The following is a 24,787-nucleotide window of genomic DNA, read 5'->3' as shown; positions in this document are numbered from 1 at the left end:
AAAGAATAAAACTTGATTTGTACATTTACTCTTATTTATAGTTATAAGATTCTGAGAAGAGACAAACATTCAAGATGAGTAGAGATGAAAAACTCTTGCAAGTAATATAAGATAATCAGGAAACTTGCCAATACCCTTCCCAACCTCATATCTGAGATATGGGATCACCTCCCAGGTACAGTAAAGCTCTTTGAGGTTAAGATGCTAAATAAGATTAAAGAAGCTGTTGCTATCTCTGTACTACTTAAGTGAGCTCATCTTTGGTTTAACCACACTTAACTGGTTGCCAAGTCCCTTCCTTGTTCAAAATAGCAGATGGCCACATTCTACAAATTCTAGATGGGACTGACTAAATTCTCAACTTAGTACCCACAGCCTGGGCACTTAACATCCACTTTGTAGCCCTAGCCTCTATTTAAACCCTCTGTGGAAATTAGCTCAAAGTAGAGAAAGAACTTCAGAAAAACTTAATCTTTATAAGAATACAATGCTAACATTGGAAGGATCTGACCTGCACTTCAACTGCCTGTTCAATGCAGATTTAACTTCCAGTTTTAAAAAAGACAGACAGCTCTGAGGATGACAGACAACACTGAGAGAAAGACACTCTATAACTTGCCCTGTGTATCAAGGGCAAGCTACATGAAGTCTGTGGAAGAATCGCTTTAAGTTTTTTTGAGGAGGGTTTTCAGCAACTGCAGCAATGAGTTCAAAAAAGACAACAAGGAGAAAGTTGAGTGGGAGGGGGATAACAGGTAAGGCTGCTTTTTCTGTTTAATTATTAGCGTTCCAAATTTTTTTCTGAAGAAAGAATTCTACTGCTTTTTAAAAGTTTGAATATCACTTCCATTATGTAACTTTGATTATTAATAAACCAGACTCAAACACTGATACATTTCCCTGGGGAACCTGCTACCTTACAATTTGACCTGTTTCCCTGTGGTCAACTACAACTGTTAATGGAAGACCTTCTAATATTGAGATATTTTTGTAATGAGTACCCACAGTTCCCGCTCAGGTTTCTGCAATACAGAAAACATCACACCCCTCTTCCACAAAAGAGCTTTTTCTATTGCATCATCCACAGCACTTCAGCTATTTTCCCATAACCAACATTTTTTTTTTAATGATCACAGTAAAAATTGCTAATATAAAAAAAATCCACCAACCAAGTGAATAGATCAGTGGAAAAATATCCCAGGTGTTCACCGCAGGTACTCTGTAGGGGTAATTCATGTTCTTCAGCCCTTATAGCATTTTCATTCTTATCTGAAAGAAAGAGGACCATTTTAATTCTAAGCGATTTTTAGATTTCAGTCTGTGAAGCACAAAATGACCCAAGTTAGAAAGCAAAATTAAAATACTATTTACACCAGAATATCCTCTTTTTCAACCAAGTGACAGGTGTGCTTAAAACACATTCCACTGAATTTATTTATCAAATTCCTATTTATAGGTAAATGTCGAGAGAGAAAATATATATATGAGTCTTCAATAAGCAGCTGCATTGTCAAAATATGGCTCTGAAAATTTTTTCTTTTCTTTCTTTCTTGTTTTTTATTTTTTATTTTTTTTTGCAGCTGCTCATCCTTGGTACAAAGATGAGGCAACTGGAAGCAGGCGTGGTCGTGACCAATAGAAGGTTTTTGGACAGGTGATGAGCAGCTGCTCTGTTTCTACTGAGGACTAGCTAAGAACAAATTGCCAAAAGGACCTTGGCCACCACAGTCATTTCCAGGAAGAACTCTGACACTGCAGGGGCTGGGAGCCATGGGCGTATTACAAGGCAGACTCACTAATCTAAATATTTTAAAATAAGATTTTAAAAAGTCAGGATTACTGAACGTTGTATCTTCTGGAATATGAACGTATACAGGATAATTCTGAAAGTATCCTAAGGCATATTTTAAGAAAAAATATTATCTTAATTTAAAAATTTTCTACCTTTATTGAGGTATAACTGACAATCCTAAATTGTATGTGTTTAGGATGTACAATTAAGTTGATATATACTGTGCAATAATCACCACAATCAAATTAATTAACGTATCTACTACCTCAAATATTTATTTTCTCTTTTCTGTGTATGTCAAGGGAACACTTAGGTAAGTAACAGTACAGTATTGTTAACTACAGTCACCAAGCTGTTTGTTAGGTTTCCGGAATTTGTTCCTTTTACGTAGCTGAAACTTTGTACCCCTTCACCCACATCTCCCCATTTGATATCATCTTAATTCTAGAAGAGTTATCAGCTATTGTCCTAGGCCTGCAACAACCAAACAATAGTCACTGACCAACATTAATTCCAATAGAACAGAATTTCAGAACCTGGAGCTTGTCCTTTTACAAGTAAAGCTAATTTAATTAGTTTGTGTTTAGATTCTAGCAATACACACAATACAACAGATAAAGAGATTAGAAATGTAAGGTCTAACTGAGGCATTGATACTAATTCTCTGTGTCTAGAGATTTAGAAGAGAAATATAACCATCCTATTAAAGAGACAGAATAATTTATTATTAATAAAGTAGTATTCAATTCATGGCTAGTGCCTCTGAATTTTAGACATTCATAGAATGACACAGCATGATTAACTCCATCTTAATGACTAAGAAAGTATGGTAGCTATGCTATTAAAAAAAAAATTAGTAATGATCTTTTTACCAAAAAACAAAACAACAACAACAACAACAAAAAACCCCACCTGAGTCTACCACAAACAACACTGTATTATGCAACACATTTTAAGCCTCTAAGATGTAAGTCTTTTTCTCTTAGGTTTAAACAAAGTTTTCTCTTTATTTATACTTTATTTTCTTCTGACCACAATTAAACAAAGACTACATGTTTGTTAGAGTATGTAGCAAATAGTTAATTCTCAGTAAATAAGATGTGAGTACAAGTGGGGACCAATATAAAAATGTACAGGCGTGGTTTCATAGAATTTTAATGAGAATTTTTCAAACCTTTGGATATTTATTTTTCACTCACCTGTATCTGAGAAATATGTTTTCCAATATTTTACCACAAGACTCATTTTTTCCATTGTCAGTGGTTCTGTTAAAGTAATATCAGCTCCATACCCTGAAATACAATCTAAGAATTTTGTATTAAATATTGACCTTATTATTTCTGTTTGAAGAAAAAACAAATGCTATACCCAGCAGGCACATACCTTTAAAATTTTCAGGGATTATAAAAACAAACAACCAATGTGTATTTTTCTTCTTGCCAAATCTGAGAGGGAAAGAAAATGTTATAATGAAACAAAATCATCATTCACAACTTTGGAATTCAAAAGCTAAACTTACTACAAACCAAGCTAGAGTGATTTCTGTTATTTCTTTAGAACTTAAAATGATGGCATTAATATGAAAAAATTAACAAAAGTGGCATCTTTAGTCAGTGAAGTGAAAGATGTACTACTTTTTCTTTAAAAACAAAACTACAATAATAAAAACACCTACAACAGCTCAGGAGGATGAGGCAGGAGGATTAGAAGTTCAAAGCCAGTCTCAACAATTTAGTGAGGCCCTGTGCAACTTAGTGAAACCCTATCTCAAAATAAAAACAGTCTGGGGATATGGCTCAGTGGTTAAGTACCCCTGGGTTCAATCCCTGGCCCCCCAAAAAAAAGAAAAAAAAAAGGGAATTTAAAACTCACCCAAATTTTTAAATTGCTCATCAATTTATAAAACATTAGGGGAAAGATGAACATTTTAAACAATATCATAGGGATGGGACCAATAAATACAGAATGTGGGAAATTATATAAGACTTATGACCCCTTTTAAATATAGGTATATATGTAGATGTTCTTTAGGTTTTATAATTTTATATACATATATATATATGACAAAATAAAAAAACATGGAAGAGAACGTTGAATCTTTATTTGTATAAACACACTTTAAAAAAAAATTGTAAGATAAGCAGGAAAAATTGAACACTGATTAGATATTTTTACAACATTAAAGGAATTATTATTAATTTTCAGGTAAATATTGGTATTGTGGTTATTTCTGAGTCCCTATCTTAGCTGTATATTAATTTATGGATAAAATAAAACAATGCCAGATTTTAAAACAAACTACCAGAGGCAGTACTGCTTGGAAAAAGAGACGAAACAAATTTGTCCAGATGTTGACAATGTCAAGCTGCATTATGGGCACGTGGAAGTTCATTATACTTTTTTGTCTACTTTTATATGCTTAAAATTATTCAAAATAAAACTTTTAAAATTTATGCCATTATAGTTAACTATACTCAGTAGTCCAAAGCTGGCTAAACCTTAGAATTAACTAAAATGAAATATTTTTTCCATGGGCAATGTTATTTTGAGTCAAACTTTCAATTGAGTGAAATAAACAGCATTTTTTTTTTTTAAGACCAGGGACTAAACACAGGGGCACTTTACCACTGAACTATATCTCCAACTATTTTTATTTTTTAAATATTTTTGGCTGTAGGTGGACACAATACCTTTAATTAATTAATTTATTTATATGTGGTGCTGAGGCTCGAACCCAGTGCCTCACATGTGCCAGGTGAGCACTCTACCACTGAGCCACAACCCCAGCCCACCTGTTTATTTTTTGAGACAGTGTCTTGCTAAGTTGTTGATGGCCTAAGTTGCCTAGGCTGGTCTTAAATTTGTAATCCTTTTGCCTCAGCCTTCTGAGTTGCTGGAATAACAGGCATGAGACACCAAACAAGCTATTCTTAAATAACTAAAAACATCATTTATCAGTATGTGGTTATACATGCTTATAATTTATTCATTAAATCCAGAATTGGAAGAAACCCCACTACATAATATTGTTAGTTTATTTGAAAACATATATGTTTTCTGTTAGAAATATATATTATTCTGTTAGAAATTTTAACCCTAGGTATCCATGGGGGATTGGTTCCAGGAAACTATGGGGATACCAAAATCCTTGGATGCTTAAGTCTCTTATATAAATAGGATAATATTTGCATTCAACCCACACACATCCTCCTGTATACTTTAAATTATTTCTAGATAAATTATAATACCTAATATAATGTAAATTCTATGTAAATAGTTGTTATCTTTAGAACAACTTTGAATAATGACAAGAAAAAAAATTCTATACATGTTCAGTAAAGATGCAATTTTAAAAATTATTTTCAATCCCCAGTTGGTTGAATCTAAGGATGAAGAATGTGCAGACATGGAGAGCTGAGTGTGAATGATTTACATATCTACATCATGTATATGGAGAACCTACTATGTACAAGACTCCAGTGTCAGCTCTGTGGTATACAGGGGTAAACAGACAAGAGCCCTGCTCTCACGGGAGGGCAGATGTTTAACAAATCGTGGAGGATAATTAAACAGACAGAACTGTGTCCAGTGCAGTGAATACAGGCCTCAGGGTCCATGGGAGCCCTGCAGCCTTTGGGGAGGCCTCCAGGCAGACAGGCTTCTACAGCTGGCTAGGAGTCAGTCACACAAAAGGTGGGGGAGAAGAGAGAGAGGAAAGCAAAGGAGAATCAGAGAATACTCTGGGCAAAGGCAACAGCATGGGCACAGGCCTTGGGAAGGTAAATGTCAGGGAAGTTTGAGAAAGTGAAGGCAGTCCAGGATGACCGAAGCATGGAGCAATAAGGGAGAGAAGCATGAGATGAGACCAGAGAGGTAGGGAAGGCTGGGTGGGATGGTTTGAGGCCAAAGAAAAGATTTGCTGTTTTATGAAAATAGGGAATGAGAGGCTATCGAACTTGAGAGTGATGTGATCCTATTTTCATTTTAGAAAGATCACTCTGACTATGCCGAGATGGGTGGACAGGTCCGCACAGAGTGTGAAGAGACCACACTGCAATGGCCCAGGCAAGAGCTAATGGTGGAGAAAGCTGACATATCTGAGAACCTTCTGTAAAAATAAGTCACTCAGAATATTTGCTATATCAATGACTCCAGACAAGCAGGACTTTGCTAAAATGTGTCACCCAACTGAGGTCTATTAAGGCTTCATATTGTTCTGTGAACTCTGAGGAGCTGGGACTGGAAGAGAAGACAGGAAAGGAAAGGAAACATGGCTTTCATGAGGAAATAGGCATGTGCGAGGGGAAGCTAGGAATGAACTGGCCATCTGAAGATGGAGGTAAGAAAAGCACATCACTCTACTGATGTGGATGGAGAGCACGGTGGCCTGGAGGGACTGGGAGTACAGAATGATGCCCACCTTGATGTAAAAGTATTTTATATGTTATTTTTTAAGTGATGAGCAAGGGTAGAGTACGTAGAGTTATAGAAATACAGACAACAGGATGAGGAAAAAGGAGAAAAGGAAAATGGACTGAACAGATATAACCACGAAGAAAAATTATTGGATAGTTCAGTTGAAATAAAAGATACTTCAGAGATTCATCAAAAGTCAAAATACTCAAACTAGAGAACTGAACAAAATAGATTTACTTTTAGAAATCACTCTATTTTCATTTTTGCAAAATCATACCAATTATTTTTTTTTACATAGAATGTTAGATTTGTATATATATTTATATATATGATGACTTACAAGCTTTACATAAGTTGGGATTCCTGAATTTTTGCCATTAGCTCAGAATCGATGACCAACTCAAACACTCAAGCTACTAGTGAAACCCTAACTGTAGAGCTGTACAGGGACTCACGCAATCAATAGAGTTCCCAGAATCCAACACTCTGGTGCTAAGCTCAGCTTCTCATTCACATTCTGTCTGCACAAATCAATAAGCTAAAAAAGAGTTTCTGGCTTCCAGGATCACCAAGAAAATATCCTCTTTCTAAGGAATGAATGTTCCTTGAAACAGCACTAAGCAACACAAAAACAAAACAAAACTCTTTTATCCATCCCAACCAAAATCACTTCTTCCACATTCCAAAATCCAATTTGAGGCTGAGACATCCTGTGTGTTTTTCAATTAAAAGAGTCTTGTGTTTTAAAAAATTTTTATTTGTAAGTCATTTGGGACAATTCATTTGTCCTTGTGTTTCACATATTACACTGTTCAAATATTATGATGATTCCTGAGGTGCTATCCAGGATCTACCTCTAGTGTTTAGATATGAGACTGGACGGACATTCTGCTCTCCATTCCTTTGCCAGCCTCCAGTACTCTATGGAACTGAGGCCAGACATCAGCTCAAAATGCAGCATGCTTATTCTCAGTCTTGGCCCACTGAGGTCTGGCACCTGGTACAGTACTACTAAACAGAAAGATTATATAAAAGTGTTTTGAGCCGAGTTTAGGAGAGTCCTGACCTCTGAAATCTACCATCTAAGAAAACGAAAACAATCTTTATTTTATTTTTAAATACCTAAACCTGAGCTATATTCCACCAGCCCTTTTTATTTTTTGAGTTAGAATCTGCTGAGGCTGGCCTCGAACTTGCTACCCTCCTGCCTTAGCATCCCAAGTTGCTGGGACTACAGGTGTGTACCACTAAGCCCAATGCCAAGCAGTATTGTAAGTCCCTATGAAGCTTTGTTCAGGGCCAGAAGGACTTCAAGGAACCAAAGCTAGTGTCACATTTGGGTTGTAGCCTCTTGAGTGCAGTTATTCATTATGCTGTCCATGGACCACATGCAGCCAAACTTATCTGGCATGGCCTATTTGAGGCTTACAACAAATAGGCTCTTTTTTTAACCACTTAATTAAAACAACCATTTTCAGTAAGAAAGTTAAAACTTTTACTGTGAATATGAGAACACTGAGCTCACTTTCTACCTGAGATAAAATGTAGTATTTTAACGTTTATTCTGGCCAATAATGAAGGTCAGTGTTCCCTGCTCCCATTACATTATTCCACAGAGAGTCCCTTTTGTAAATCTCTTAAGTTAGATGTATAAGAACCATTTCAAGAAAAGTAAAACTGCAGTTCTAGAAAGGATCCATACACTGTTGATGCATTTGAAACATATTTTAATTTTCTGTTCCTGCTTTTAGAAGATCAAGTGTCAAGATGTATCTGAATTATCAGGTATCTGCTCTTTGAGTATAGCTTAATTTTGACCACTGACTTAAGCCAACAGTGAAATATTGTGGAATTCTGGAGCTAAGCCTATGAATCCTAGATTATCTTAAAACATGTTACCACTGGATAGTGTCCGAGTTCATCTGGTTCAATAAAAATATGTTCTTTCAACACATTCATAAAATGAAAACAATTAAGGAGTACTATTAGGAATGCCGACCCATAATGGAGATGTGCCTACTGCTTGAAAAAAAGTACCAATAATTTTATGAATGATTAAAATTAATTAATGATTAACACCAAACTCAAAAGACAGTTCTTTTCTAAAAATCAGTTTAAAAATCCTTTAAGGAGACTTCTTTAATTTTATTCTAAAATAATCCTAATATTATAACTCACAGGCTAACCATCATCCTTATTTCAATAAAAATCCATATGCTTCATAGATATATAGGTTTGTGATCATGTGCTCAAATACTACAAATAAACATGCACACTTCTAGTCCACAGTAAATTCCTTACTCGCTGCTAGGAAATACAATGTGGCCAAGAAAGAAAAGTAAGAAAAATAAATAGTTGTACATTTTCCTGGACCTATCCAGATTTTGAAATACTACGAAAAACAATAAATATCTAAGGGGGAAATCCACAATTTAGCAGAAGGAAAGCTAAGCCAAACTCTTCATTTTGGGTTAGTCATTAAATATTAGTCAAAGCTCAAAAGACATTATGCTTTAAAAAAGATGAAATTTTAAATGTCTTATAAATGAGTCAGTATGTTTATAAGACTCATTGCCTTATGAAAAACTACAGGTTGAAAAACTGTAAACTTTCTCCACAATAATAAATAATTTAAGAATTCGTAAATAATGAACTCATAATAGTTCTCAGGGCAGGGAAGGGAATTTCAGAGCCATTCCTATCTGCTGAGGCCAGCAACACAATAGCAGTTTCCACAAAGAAAACAGACCCTTTTCAAAGAGGAATGCAAAAGCTAGAATTCATTTTTTGTCTCCAGAATGGCATTTACCTTATCTATTCAGTCATTCACTTATACCTACAGCAAGGGAGATAATGCTGGCTAATAGTCAAGATCTACCCTGGGAATTGAGAATAGAGCAACAAGAGACAAGGAAAACAAATTGGTGTATTCCACAAATGATCCTTTTTTCATCTGAGACACACACTTTTACAGCAAAATGAAAGACCTACCATATGCATATCCGTAACTTAGTGCCTTCATGTGTCTTCTTTTGTCTACTATGAAATAAGTTACAGACTTGGAGTGTAGCTCAGTGGTAGAGCACTTGCCTGGTGTGCATGAAGCTTCGGCACCACACAGGCATTTACACACACACATACACACAAAAAAATCTTAAGCTGTTATTTAAAGTAATGAAAGCCATAGGGGGTAGAATCTGCAGATATAAGTATCAGACAGGAAAATCTGTCCTTGAATCTCCTAGGTTTTAATGACTGTGATTAAACATCAAATTTATTATTAAATAAAACTTTATTTTACCCTGTTCTAAACATCAATAATGAGCAAATACAAAGCTTTACTCCATTCAGAGAGACAGATAGGATGTCACACCTGAAACAAGGGAAGAGAACAGTCATATAGTTTTCTAAAATCACATGTGTTTGATTTATACCAGGTTTGGCATATACTGAATCTCAGAGGTATAAAAGAAGTGGCTTCAATACAAAACTCAAATAATTACCTACGATTATAAAGAACCTGAAGCAAATAGTTCTAAGTTTTGGGAAAACAAGACATGTGCTCTTAGGCAGGTCATTTCATTCTCTATTTTCTTATCTGTCAAAAGTAGGGACAATGAAATCCTGCTCTGCTCACATCACAGAACTGTTATAAAATAAAAATACTATATGCATGAGATATCATGAAAAGTCCCCAACCAGAGAGAACTCCATCTATGGCAGATTTTTTTTAACCTTTTAGTTCATGTGACTTTATTTTGTTTGTTTGTTTTTCAAAGGACTGCAATAAAATAGGCACATGCTCTGGAAGGGGGCTGTTCATAATGTGTTTGGGAAGTGAAATCCACTTTAAGGTGTGCCGGTTTGTTCAGAATTTAGATTCACAGTAGAAAGCTGAAAGAAATGCAGACCAGTGGTTCTAAGAAACCTCAGGAATAGTGTCTGTCTCTCCCTAAGAAAGGACTCAATGGCTTGGGGTTCCCATTCCAACCCTTCTCCTTCTCTAATGTAATTTCCTTGACCCGATATGTTCAGTGATCACAAAATTATAATATAGGACTCAGAAAATTCAGAGTCAATATTGTGATATTGACAATATAGGTATTTCATTTTGCTGTAAAAGTCAATATTGTGATATTGACTCTGAATTTTCTGAGTCCTATATTATAATTTTGACAAGCTCTCAAACGCTCAAGTGTTACCTACAGTCCTATTTTTCTCTATCATGTGTTTTTATGGAAACAGAACAAATTTGTTCTGTCCTAACCCTATTTAAACACATTCCAAGTGGTTAACATTCTATGTAGTCAGAAAGAACTGGACTCTAGTTGAGAGTCCAATGCTCTTTAGAAGAGGAGCTTCTGTGGACTTCCATGATGAAACAGAAATATTGGAGGTAGTAGTCTCTGGGCTAGATGGACAAAGAGAACCTCAAGGCTCTAAGGGACAGTTTCAGTCCACAACCAGCGTGGCAGAGCTGAAAGTGCTTACTTGCTTTAATATCTGCTGTAATAATTAATGAATTCTGGAAAGATGTGTCATTTTAATGATGCTGTTATTTATAAGGCATATCTACGGGAATAATGTAAGCATTATAAACCAAGTAAATTTCTGGGACCAATTAATTCTTACTTTCTTGCCCATACCTATTCTCAAGTTAAAATAATTCTTATAATAATATGTCACACTGGCAATAAAAATAGCAATATGTACATGGTTGAACCATGAAGATATGCTTCATTTTACAAATTAAAGTAGAAATAGATCATCTTTTAAGAATTTTTATAGAAACCTGTTTTTAAAACACCAGTCTAAAGATATAAAGTCAAGGTTTTGAAAGCTTACCTAATTGACCTGACGGCTTCTAGCTCCTCCACACTTAGGAAGGAAGTTGTCTTCAGGAATACCATGTCGAATGTGCAATGGTCTAAAAGTGTGGCTGCCTTCTGCACATCACTAATGGTGATGGTGACTTCTGCTGTATTTGCAAAAAGCTTCTGTAGAGCATCAGCCAGGTGATAAACAGTGTCATCTCCAATCAACAAGAGGTCTATTTTTGCCTGAAGGAGAAGGAAGAAAGCAAAAGCACTACATAATTAATATCTGGACATAGAAAAAACATTGTGCATGAGAGGATAGAATAAATAAAGGTGACAAATAACAATGATCATTGCCTCTACAGCTGTACTGGATGGTGAGCTGTAAGTACTTCAAAGGTAGGAATGACCTCAGTACCTAGGATTCAATGGATTGGAAGGGCATTCTATTTTTAAAAAGTTTTTCCTACCTATACTATTCTACTGTGTTTTCCTGCAAATTTCTATCTTGTCCTATTAACAACAGACAAGAATCTTATGACCCAATTTCTCAATAGTCCATCCCACTGGAAAATCTGTTTACTGCTTAGAAAACCAAACTCATGCTCTCCCACACAATTTATTTTGGTGAAACACACATTCCAGAAAACAGCAAAAGATCAAAATTCCCGAGAAACACTCAAATAAAGTCATTTGAAGGGAATATATATACTATTTAAATCTGAGTATCAGGAACCAAAAAGTTTCTTCATTTCCATCTGGGAGTATTTTCACATACAATTAGAAAAAAACAGAATTCCCATCCTCACTTTTAATTTTGCTATCTTTTATTCTCTATAGCTAATGAACATAGCCCTTGGAAAATGCCCAAGGTTGGAAATGCTTGAATAAATGAAAGTAGTCAAAAGACAATTGGAAATGCCAGACCATGGACAGATCTATGTGAGAAAACAGATTGGGGAGTTGAGTGTTGAAGCCAAAAGTAGTAGGTGGAGGAGTTGGAAATACTTGTACAAAGAGAAAAGCAGGCTGTCGAAGATGCACCTCTTCAGGGCAGGATGCTGGTATAGAGGCCTCCCTGGGCTCTCCCCAGCTTCATCTTGGTTTCCAAGGATTGCAGGAAAGAACTGTGAGGTGTAAGAAACCAGGCAAGAGTGTGAAGTAAGCAAAGATTCTGCATTTTTACCTGCTTATCTTCTCATTTTCATCCTTATTATTTTTTAAAGTAAGTCTTCCTTTATCATCTCATATCCTCATTCAATTCCTTCCCTTGGAGCAACAACTATCAACAATTTGCTGTCTATCCTTCCCCACAATTTTTATGTCAGATGTATCAGTGCAATTTACCCACGTACAGCTTTCCCTTAAATAAATGGGATATTCCATTTTTAAAAAATAAGTTGTTTTTCTCATGTAATGATATAGTTCAACAATTCCTCAAAATTTTTGGTTCAACGAGAACATTCTCATTTTCCAGAAGGTTACAGATGTATTTTCTTTTAAAAAAAAAAAAAGTTTCCTATCATTTGTTGGGATCTGGGGTAGATGTGCTCATCTTCATCCAGTCTTCCTCATGTCCAGTGATAATAACTGATTAAGCCATTCTCCAAATGTTGAACTTCAATGTTGTTAAAATGCTGTGATAATATCTTTATAAGCATTCCTTTGTGTAAATGCATAAATCCTAGCATCAAAGCTATACATAAAGGTTTTCCATTTTCCATCTTAGATATAGCCAAATTGCTTCTTAGAAGCAAAAGTTTGTGTCCCCACCAAGAGTATAGATGAGTTCCAATTCCCTGAATTCTTAATAAGACTGGTTATTCTTAAGCTTTTTAATTTTTTTGCATCTAATTTTCCTTTTCATTGGTATTTTTCTGATCAATATCCTTTCATTTTAATGGCAATTTACATTTCTACTTATTCCATATTCTATTCATCATGCATGCCCATTTTATTATGCATGCCTTTGTGCACCTTCCTGTTTATGGTCTTTTTCTTATTGCTTAGTTGGATTTTATGTATTGTGAATATCACTCAACTATTTTGAGTCTGTGTATCCATCTTTAAATTTAAGGTATCTTGTCGATGGTGTTTCATATGTAGTCACAAGTCACAAATCTGTTTTCTTTGGGACTTCGGTGAATTTTGTCTTGCTTTCAAACCCATCTGTTTATATTAGAATATGGATTGATATGTTAAATGCTTTTATTTTTTTCACTTAGCTTTTTATCTTCTTTGAAATTTACTTGGTGATTAACATGAGGTAGTATTCAATTTCATCTTTCTTAAAAGGCAGAGCTAAATGCCCTGATAGCATTCTTGAAAAAGATAAACTTTCCTCAGTGCTTTTAAATGCCACCTTTGTAAGTGATTTTATTATGTTTTTCTGAAACTCATTTTGATTAATCTATTTGTCTATTCCTGGTTGATAGCACACTGTTTACTAGCTATTTATAAAGTGTTTTTCTATTTGATAGAGTACATTGACAGTTTCCTTCTTGTTATTTTAAAATTTTGTTTGCAGTTATTTCCCATAAATTTTTTTTTCCAATGGAATTTTATCATCTTCTTGTCAAGGAACCCTGCTGAAATTTTGATAATGCTTGCATTTATTTTAAATGTTAGGGTATATCATCACTGTATTAAATATCCCTATTTAGAAGATATGACTTTCAAGAGAATTTGGGTCTTTTGTGTTCTTCATTTTTATAGTTACTTTCATATAGATTTTGCATGTATCCTTGAATATTTATCTTTAGATATTTTAACATTTAGAGATCACTGTGAAAGGAATATCTTTTCTCATTTACTGAATTTTTCTCATTGATATAGCTGTCATATAGAAGTGCTGTTGATTTCTGTATAAGGAAGGTGCTTCATATATTTTATGATATAACATATTTTAGTTGATTCTTCTCAGTTTCCTTGATAGACAATCATAAAATCTTCAAAAATGACATTTTTGTCTGTTTCCAGAATTTATGCCTTTTACTTGTTGATTTTAAAGAACTGGCTAGTGCAGGGGTTTTAGAGCTAAGTAAAATGTATTTAATACATTGGATATGTATACATATATTTTACTCGTAAGTATGCATCCACATAAAATGTAAGCATAGTATATACTTTAATGCTAACAAATTGTCAAAACTGCAAAAATAAATAAATAAATAAAGTGTTGGCTAGAATATCCAAAACAGAGGTGAACAGTGAAGTGAAAATGAGCATTCTTGCTTTGTTCCTGGCTTTAGTAGAAATATTTTGAAATTCTTTTACCACTAAATATGATATTTTCTGAAGATTTCTAGTCAATATCCTTTATCAAAAATTAAAAGTTTATTTCTATTTGAAGGTAAGAATTTTAAGTCATAAATGGGTGTGGAAATATACTAAATACTTTTTCAATATGAACTTGATCATACTGTTTTTTATTTTTCCTTTAATCTGGTAGGTAGACAATCATAATAATACAGTTCCTAATGCCAAGCCATCATTGCAAGTAATAAACAAATTCATAACAGATTCAATTCATTGTTCAATTTTTGTATCTATGTTCACAAGTGAAACTGGAAACATTTTTTTACTTTATTGTGTTGTCTTATCATGGTTTGGGTACAAGGATTGTATGGCAACCTTGAAGAAGGGAAAAAAAAGCATTGATATTATTCTATCATCTCAAATATTTTAGAAGACAGAAATTATAGGTTTACTGAGACTTATTTAAAACATGTTTATAAAAGTGCATTTAGACGACCTTTTACAGATTTTGATTGATTACAGTTAAAGTTTCCAAACTTCAATTAGGTGAATTTTGTTCATGCATATTTTGAAAAATCCATTTCATCTATATTTTAAAATGTATTAACTTTTAAAAATATGTAATATGTATTACTGGGTTCTTCTTGTTTTCTAACTCAAAATTAATGGTTTTTTTCCCTTTTTTTCTTTGTTTTTCTTCTGCTGATGCTTTATTACAGACTATAAAACTCTGTGGTCCAATACACAAGACATAAACAATTTACACTCATGTTCATAAAACTTATTCTGCATTCAGCCCAGTTATGTTAGCCTGTTTCAAATGCTCAATATCTATGCATAAGTGGCTACCGTATCAGGCAGCACAATTACAGAATATTTTTTCATTGCCAAAGAAAGTTCTGTTGGACAGCACAGTAGAGAAGATAAGTTTTCCTTCAAGTGACACCTTGTTTTATCCCATGGATTTTGACCGATACAGAATTCATGTTCATTCACAAGTAAAAAATTTTAAACTTTCAGTTAATATTTCTATTTTAAACTGAGTTCAACTCCTATATAAAGGTGTTTTTAATTTTAAAGGATAGTATGCTTTAGTTCTTGATGTTTTGCCAATCCATCAGTTGTTCATTTCTTATTTTGATATACCATCAAAAGTGAATGTGCCCTGCATGTTGTCTATTTTTTTAGAATTTGACATTCTCTTTATATCCTACAGCCAATTTTTGTAATGTTCTATGGGTATTTGAAAACAATGTCTATATTCTAGTAAACAAGTTCTATATATCTTTTAGAACAAACTTGATAATTGTTTTCTTTTGTCAGGCCCAGTTACTCTTTCAGTTTATAAGGAGGTATGTTAAACTCTCCCTCTCTAATTATGGTTCACAATGTCTTTATCAATGTCTCTATAAGTTCTATTTGTAACTAGGGGTCATGTACATAAAGGGGTCATGTTCATAACAGTTACACAAATTTATATGGAAATATAACTATAACATTTATACTGTATAATGATCTAGATTTATGTATGTTTAACAGCATATATATATACATATATATTATAAAGAAAGCTAAATATGAAATATAACTGTTACTTTTAATACTTTACCTCAAATTTTACTTGTTTCTACAACTTTTTTCATATTCCCTTATTTTAAAGCATTCTGTATCTTTGATTTTGTGTGACTTTTATAAACAGCATAAAATTGAATATTTAGTATTTTTAACAATCTGAGCTTTCAATTTTTGATGTACAACTAAAAGTAACTTATTATATTTATGACATTTACTATTGCCAATAATGTAATATGATTAATCAGCTAATATTAATTAATTATGAAACATTTACAACCTAATGTGAAATGGTCTAATTTCTTTCATTTGTCAGTCCTACTTCCTCTAGTTTTGTCTTTCTCCCATGTCTTTGGTTAAGCTGATCAATTTTTCCTTTTTCTACCCTGCTGTACCTACAGTGCTTTGGGAATTAAATTCCTTATTTCTATTCTTTGAGTGGTCAATTTTCTTACCTTTTATTTTGAATTAATTTTAGATTTACAGAAGAGCCAAAGAGGAAAAAAAATAATCCAAAAACGGGAAAAAAATGAAGAGCTATAGAGAGAGAATGGCGAGTTCTCAAAAACTCTTCACCCAGCTTCTCTATTAACACCTCACATAGTCATGCTATTTTTATAAAACCTAAGACATTGTGGTTTGTTAACCACAATTTTTAAAACTAAGAAATAAACACTGGTACAGTACTATTAGCTAAACTATAGGCTTTAATTGGATTTCATGATTTTTTTTTCCACTAATGTCCCAGGATCTCTTCTAGGATAACACAGTTAGTTGTCATGTCTTCTAGTCTTCTCTAATCTGTAAAGATTTCTCAGTTTTTATTTTTCCTGACTTTTCTTAAAATTTTATTTTATTTTTTTACACAAATGGAGTACAACCACAACTTTTCATTTCTCTGGTTGTACATGATGTATAGTCACACCATTTGTACAATCATACCCGTATATAGGGTAATAATGTTTGTCTCATTCCCCCACCTTTCCCCCACCACACACCCTCCCCTCCACTCTGCTCAATCCAAAGTTCCTCCGTTCTTCCCTTGCTCCCCTGCATTATGGATCAGCATCCACTTATCAGAGAAAACATTTGGCCTTTGGTTTTTTTAGGATTGGCTTACTTCGTTTACTGTCCCTTTATCTGTAAATGCCATAATTTCATTCTTTTTTAAGGTTGAATAATATTCAACTGTGTATATATACCACAGTTTCTTTACCATTCATTTATTGAAGGGCATCTAATTTGGTTCCACAGTTTAGCTACTGTAAATTGAGCTGCTATAAATATTGAGGTGGCTGTATCACTGTAGTATGCTGATTTTAAGTCCTTTGGGTATAGATGGAGGAGTGGGATACCTGGGTCAAATGGTGGTTCCATTCTAAGTTTTCTAAGGAATCTCCACACTGCTTTTCAAAGTGGTTGCACTTATTTTTCCTGAAATTTGAGGGATGCTGGTGAGGTATTTTATGGAATATCTACAACTTAGATTTGTCTGACATTTTCACATGATTAGACTGATACTTTGGAAGGCTACCATAGACACAAAGGACCTTTCTCCTGGTGTCATGAATCAGGGACACATCTATATCTTCACCTTGGTCCCTTGGTGAAGGTGGTGTCTACAAGGGTTCTCTGCTGTAACATCACTATTTTTCCCTTTCCACACCCTGTTTTCAGAAGGGAGTCAGTCACACTAAGTCCAGTCACACTCAATAGAAGGGGTCTCAAGTAACCACCTCTTGGAGGAAGGAAGAGCAAACTGTGGAGATGTTAAAACTGTCATAGTAATTGATGAATACATTGGGGGAGATTTTGGAGGGATATGAAAATAACCCATTTCTCCTAAAAGTTATACTCCCTAATTTATCATTCATCAGTGGATCTTGCTTATAGATCCACAGGCAAGAGCATCACAATTCTCTGACACTCCAATAGTGTTTATCATTTCCTTCCTTTCTTCTACATTATTCGACATTGGGTGGTGGGTACTGGGGATTGAACTCAGGGGCACTCAACCACTGAGCCACATCCCCAGGCCTTTTTTTTTTTTTTTTTTTTGTATTTTATTCAGAGATAGGGTCTCACTGAAGTGCTTAGCACCTTGCTTTTTGCTGAGGCTGGCTTTAAACTGGAGATCCTCCTGTCTCAGCCTCCCAAGCCACTGGAATTACAAGCATGCGCCACCCACTGGCCATTATTCCATATTCTTATGTAAAGATTTAATCCTTCTCCCTCATTTACTTATTCATCCAATCATTCATCTATACGGTATAGACTTATGGATATTTATTTGCTGGGTTACGATTCAATGCTACTATTTGTTAGTCAAATTACTCCAGTTTGGCCACTGGAAGCTGGGAAGGGCTTACTTTTTAATAAGCAAGTGTATCTATTTGCGATTAAGATTATCTAAATCTATAGCCTGTCTTCCAACAAGGCAGTAAGTGTCCTTTACATGTCTCCCTCCACCCCATACTCCACCTTAGTCCATGTACTTATATGCTAAGTCTATCTGGAATTTAAATTCTAACCATTATTAAATTTTTACATTTTTATTAACATTTATACTTAATGACTTTTGGTTCTCTGATTCCTACTGTTGCTAGAAGCTCATATTTGCTTCTTTCCTGGATTCATTTTATTGAACCAGGAAATTCTTCTAAAGATTGAGGGCACAAAGGGAGTCTTAGCAAGTCTGAAAACATCTTCATGCGCCTCATAATTCAGGGCTAGTTTTACCTGGTGAATACTTCCAAGGTCAAAATTACTTTGCTCTGAATTTGGAAGATATTGGTCCATTTTCTTCTGCTAACCATAGTGGCTGATGAAAAAAGTCAGCTGCTTTGTTTCTCTTTGGGTAACTAGGTTTTGTAGTTCTCCAAGATGCCTCCAAGTGTAGCTTTTATTCACTGGCTCTGGAAATGTCTTCCCATTATGTCTTTATTTCCTTCTTTCTTCTGCCTTGTAAATCTTCTTTTAGATACAGGAAATCCTAAATTGGTTTTTCATGTCTCAACTTCTGAGAGACTAGACTTCCTCCACTTTATTTTCTAGAGCAGGAGCTCAGTCTTTGGTCCAGAACTTCTAAAGAGTTTTGCAATTTCAGTAGTTTAATTACTTGTTAATTTTTAAGACTTCTTTTTTTTGGTAATTTTTCATAACTTGCTATTTTTAAGTTTCAATGTCATGAAAATATAAATTAGAATTTTTAAAGTTTATTTCTATCTCCTTATGTCCTAGGCTCCTAACCATACTTAGGAGGAGAACTGCCAGACATCAGCAGAACTAAACATAAATGCACAAATACAACAGTTATACCAAAGACTATCATCTGTTGAAATCCTAACCCCTAAGGTGATGGTGTTAGGAGGTTGGGCTGTGGAGAAGTGATCAAGCCAAGAAAGCTCCCATCATGAATAGGATTAGTGCCCTTTTGTAAAAGGGTTCCTATTAAAAAGATACAGGCTGCTATTAAAAAGACACCAAGTGCCGGGCGCAGTGGTGCATGCCTGTAATCCCAGCAGCTTGGGAGGCTGAGGCTGAGGCTGAGGCAGGGGGACCGCGAGTTCAAAGCCAGCCTCAACAAAAGAAAGGTGCTAAGGAACTCAGTGAGACCTTGTCTCTAAATAAAATATAAAATAGGGCTGTGGATGTGGTTCAGTGAGTTCCCAGGAGTTCAATCTCTGGTACCAAACAACAACAACAAAAAAAAAACCCAAACCCGAAACAGGGTAACTTATAAACAACAGGAACTTATTAAAATTTTGGAGGTTGGGCAGTCCAAGATAAGGTGCTAGCAGATTTGGCGTCTAGTCAGGGCATGATTTATGGTTCATACATGGCAATTTCTGTTTTCTCACATGGTAGAAGGGGCTCCGGAGTCTTCCTGGAGTCTCTTTTACAAAAGGGCACTAATCCTATTCATGATGAGAGCTTTCTTGGCTTGATCACTTCTCCACAGCCCAATCTCCTAACACCATCACCTTGGGAGTTAGGATTTCAACAGATGATAGTCTTTGGTATAACTGTTGTATTTGTGCATTTATGTTTAGTTCTGCTGATGGCTGGCAGTTCTCCCCCTAAGTATAGCTCATTGTCTTTAGGGAGCAGTTCCTGGGTTGTTCCCTGGGGTTAAAGCACCACTGCTCCTGCTATTGCAGGAATGAGCTGGGAGAGTCCAGTTAGGCAAAGAAATCCAGGCACCCATCTGGCCCTAGTGTCCTGCATCAATTCAATTCAAAACCAGGTGAGCACCCTCTCTCACTTTGTTTCTTCAAACACTGAGCCTAACCTATCACTATAATTATTTACCTCAGTTTTTCTTAATGTCTGCTAAATTCTAGTTTCTCTTCTATTATTTTATTGGAAATTTGATCCTACCTGCTTTGTAAATTTCAAGTTTTCTTGTGGAATTTTGTTTTATAATGTTGAGAGAAGCTGTTTTGTTTGAACCAAGATCCTATTAAGAACTATACGCTGCATTTGGATATTATGTCCCCCTGGACTTTTAATTTAGAATACCAACCCACTCCCGCTTTTCATATTTATTTGCTGAAGTTTTTTTTTTTTTTTTTTTTTGGTACTGGGAATTGAACCCAGGGGCACTTAACTACTGAGCTACATCCCCAGCCCTTTATTTTTATTTTGAGACAGGATCTCACTAAGTTGCACAGGGCTTTGCTAAGTTGCTGAAGCTGCCCTCAGACCTGCATCCTCCCAAGCTGCTGGGAGCCACCACACCTGGCTATTTTCACATTTTCTTTAAGAATATCTCCTGTATGGAGTTTGGAGTGAATGGAAGGTTTACCCATGTACTGAGTTTCCCATTGTGAACCAATCTCACTCCTTTGACTCACAATTAGGATTAAAATGTAAACTCCCTAGTGCAGGCTTTTATAGCCTGGTCCAACCTACTTTGCCTCAAATACCCTACATTTTAGGAAGACAGCATAACACTTTGAATGAGCTTTGAAGTTTGGAATTTCTACAGCGGGGTGTAGGGACACTTCCAGTTTGTTTTTCATTTTATAATGAAATATAATAGTATAATACTTTCTAATAGTATTTCCGGAGTACTTTTTGAATACAGATTGTTTGTGACTCTCCACTGTAGCATGATTTATTCTATATAAATAATTTTTCTTTGTGACCCCCAAAGTTGAGCACTTAAACAAATCACTAACAAATGGTCATCATAGGAGTGATTATAGTTTTGTTTTTGAATTAACCTATTAATTGAAGCAACTTACAAATGCCCCCAAATAATAAGCTGGTATATATAATTTAACCTTTTTTGAGACACTTTTTTAAGAATAAAAAAGGGTGCTATAATTATATTAAAATATCATGTATAAACCAGGTGTCCTGGACTATGAATAATTTGTAAAACTCTATAATAGAAACACTTTTTTTAAAAAAAAAAAACACCCTGCCATTTTGTGTGCTGCTTAAATATGCTTCATATTTATTATCTCCATAGATATTGAGCCCCTCCTACTGGGCAGATGCAGGGGTGGGTACTAAACAGAAAAAGCCCCTGCCCTGACAGGGTCTACAATCTAGCTGCTTTTTACTGTGCTGCTGAGAAAGCATGGCCTTTCATCCTTAGAACACAGAATAGTGTTTGAGCTTCACTTTTACCAAAGCTGTTACTGTCTTTTTTTTTTGGACAGCTTGATGCAGTGAGATGGGAACAAAGGCTTTTGAGGCAGAGACCAGGGTCTGCCATTTAGTTCAGACACCTACTAGGGCTTTGAGTAGAATACTCATGTTGTCCTCTTCTGGAGGATAATACTTAGATTTTACATTGCAAGACTGTTATGAGGACAAATGTTTGTTCATGCTTTGTGGGTGGTAGTTATTGCCATATTTTCTCAAGCAATACCAAACCTGAGCACAAAAAACACAGAAAAATGTCAACTCAACCTGACAGGGGAGGGGGAAAGGGAGCGGTAGAATTAAAGCGGGGAATGTGTCCATGCTGGGTAGTGAAAACAGCTCTGAATGGAAATGAAGTCTGCCTTGCTTGGCCTACAGAGCTCAGGAAACAGGGCAGCTGAGGAGCAGAAGGCAAGTTTGAATAACAGAAATCAGCTGCCTACCTTGAACCTTTTCCTGGTCAGCACCTGGTGTGCTGACTGCAATGTCCCCAGAATCTCAGTCTTGTGGAGAAGAGCTGAGAAAGAGCAGAAAGGGGCAGAACACAGGAAGTGGGGAGTGGAGAAGTAGAAAGGAGATCCAGAAGGGGGTTGGGAAGAACTATGACCCCAAACACACTGCCATGCACAGGAGCCTGCAGTTTTGTACAGTGCCTTGCATGGTGGCAGCAGTAGCTCAAATAAAAAAGTTTTGGAAAGACCTGAATTGCTGTCCTCTCAAAGGCTTCTTTCCCTGCCCTACAAAAATCAATGCCAATAGCACACTTGGAATGTTAGTAATCAGACAAATTAGAACATTGCTCAAGTCCACCACCCAGCAACTCGAATTAAGCAAACCGCTTATAATCAACATAAATCTGAATATTTACTTAGTTAAATAAATAAATCATCATCTTTGTTGATGGTGAGATATACTGAAACAGCAACGAGAAAGATCTGATAATAAAAAGGAATAAAAGTTTCTAGTATATTCTGCTTTGCAAAACTGCCTTTTAGTACATCTACGATTTTCACCTGTGAGCACAATTTGGAGTGATACTAGACTTCATTTGACAGCAAATCGTTTTCTGTTTGAATTGCTTATTGCACCTTTAGAAAAAAAGCAATACATATTCATTGGGAAAATTTAAAAGACCTAAAGTAAAATAAAAATCATCTGCAATCCCACCACTCAGGGTATATACTGTTAATGCCTTGGTATGTCTTTTAAGTATAGGCAGTTTTAATATTGTGACATCACCACCAACCTTCTTTATCCACTTCATTTGATTTCCACGGTCACAGTAGTACACAGGGCACTCCAATCTCACAATTTTTAAAACACAGGATTTCCATTTGCAGTCTGTGGCAGGCTAAACCCTTAATTAGTAACAGCAGGTGCTGAAGTGCTTAAAGCAAATCACTCTTACATTTTAGTGAGTTGTTATTTATGTCACTCTTATCACCGGGAGCAGTGCTGACAATCAGCAGCAGCTGCATGGGCCATGCTCTCACGGGGCAATTGTGGGCTTCCAGTTTCCCCAGGAGTCAAGGGATTTAAGCAGCTCTATCTGGAGAAACTGAGCAAGCTGTTCTTCTCGAAAAGGCATACAAAAGGTTTAGTCAGGGCTTCATAGTCTCACGGGTAGGAAACCACAATTATTTATGTACTACTAGATAATCAGATATTTTATTCAGAATTCCATTTTGTGCAGCTTGCTTAATCCTGCACCACAAAATACTACTTTTCATTCTATTTTTTTGGTATTAGGGATTGAACCACACAGGGCACTCATACCACTGGGCTACATCCCCAGCCCCTTTCAGTTTTTATTTTGAGGCAGGGTCTTATTCCCTCATCTTGAAAAAATTAAGAAAATCTGTTAAGCGGGTCCATTTCAAAATCACCATTCCATTTCAGAAGGTACGTTCTGAAGAAATGAAGTGCTTAAGTAGGCAGAGTCTTCTTAGTGTTAACAAAACTGCACTCAGCCCTTGAGGCTTCCCATACTTATCTGTAAAGTCTTCGAAACCATCAGGAGAGGCGCCACTGGCTGCTTTGCTTTCTGGGGTGGACTAGGTTTTGTTCATGATTAAAAAACCACCTCACATTTTTATCTAAAACAATTGCCACAATCATTTTGGGCTTTGCAAGAGAATAGCTAAACGGGGGCTTTCAGAAGAGGCCAGTGATTGCCATGGGCAGGTGGAGGGTGTGTGGAGCACAGGTACCTTTCTCGAGCGCGGCTTGGGTTTCCACTCTAACTTGCCTGCTTGGTCACAAGCTTGAGCCTGGGTACCTTGGGACACCATGCTAGTTAGCAAACCTGAAGGAAGCCAACTTGTGTAGCGACAGGAATGCAGGAAAATAAGAACTTCCTATGTGAAATAAATGTCTTCCCTATATTAACACTAAAAAATATTTGACATTTTGTCCCCAATATCTCCAGTACATATTAAAATTTGCTCTAGGTAACTCTCCAAGCGGCCTTCTTTAAAAAAAAAAATGATTTTAAGTTACGCAAGTGTCAAGAGCTGGGAGACAGGTTATCTTTATAGAACGGCTTAGCCCCCTTTCTTCTTGGCCTCTTTCCCTGACCTAATACGGCCCCATCCCCAAAATCAAGGCTCCAAGGGCCAGGGCCTGGCGCTTGGGGGGCATCTCAAAAGCAGGGGCCTCGCTTGTCAGCTGGGGGCACCTGGAGGCTGCTGGCGGGCCCATGAAGTGGCCCTCCTAGATGGCCCCTCAATGAGGGCGGCCTGAGCCCGGCTTAGAAGGCAGGGGCCTGGGCCCCAGGGCTCGCCGCTCGCGGTTATAAACGCAGCTGCCTCCCCTTCCTTCTCCACGTCTTCCTCCTCTTACCTGGCCCGAGATCTGGCCGAGCTCCTGGCTGATAATTGAGGCGGCCATGGCCCGCAGCGCACGTGCTGAGTCCTGGGGCAGCCTCCCTGCAGGAGGAGCTCAGCGGCCCATGGCGTCCTGGCTTGCTCGCTGCACTAATGGCTCCTTGGCGCAGCAGCTGTGGGCGCGCACGCCCCGCTGCCCTTAAAGTGGCCCTGCCACTGGCCTGGCACCTGGGGGAGCTATAGTCCGCTCCAAGGAGCTCTCCCAAGGTCTCCTCAGGGCTGTCAGGAGACTGTCATTGACCCCCTGCCCAACCCCAACTCCCTTATCCAAAAGGATCTCACACCAATAGGCCTGGGGTAGAACTGCCACTGCCCCCCGCATAAATGGGAAGCCCAGCCTTACCCCAGGCTGGCCAAAAAACTTAAGTCTTACCTTCTGACAGGATGTT

General features: G+C 36.4%; 1 protein-coding gene across 1 annotated transcript in view; it reads right to left on the bottom strand.

The window, feature by feature from the left end:
- The window catches only part of Sohlh2 (spermatogenesis and oogenesis specific basic helix-loop-helix 2), a 51,738-nt gene extending 28,747 nt beyond the window's left edge, over positions 1-22,991 (bottom strand). Inside the window, exons 1-6 of the mRNA XM_071611757.1 lie at positions 22,922-22,991; positions 21,957-22,030; positions 11,054-11,268; positions 3,176-3,237; positions 2,992-3,096; positions 1,170-1,269 (exon numbers count right to left, since the gene is read on the bottom strand). Of these exons, the coding sequence (XP_071467858.1) occupies positions 1,170-1,269; positions 2,992-3,096; positions 3,176-3,237; positions 11,054-11,268; positions 21,957-22,030; positions 22,922-22,991 (626 nt within the window). The remainder of the gene's footprint in view (positions 1-1,169; positions 1,270-2,991; positions 3,097-3,175; positions 3,238-11,053; positions 11,269-21,956; positions 22,031-22,921) is intronic.
- Positions 22,992-24,787: the final 1,796 nt, after the last annotated feature.

Source organism: Marmota flaviventris, chromosome 4 (assembly GCF_047511675.1).
Source record: "Marmota flaviventris isolate mMarFla1 chromosome 4, mMarFla1.hap1, whole genome shotgun sequence".
NCBI classification, from domain to species: domain Eukaryota; kingdom Metazoa; phylum Chordata; class Mammalia; order Rodentia; family Sciuridae; genus Marmota; species Marmota flaviventris.
This window is presented reverse-complemented; position numbering and strand designations above follow the sequence as displayed.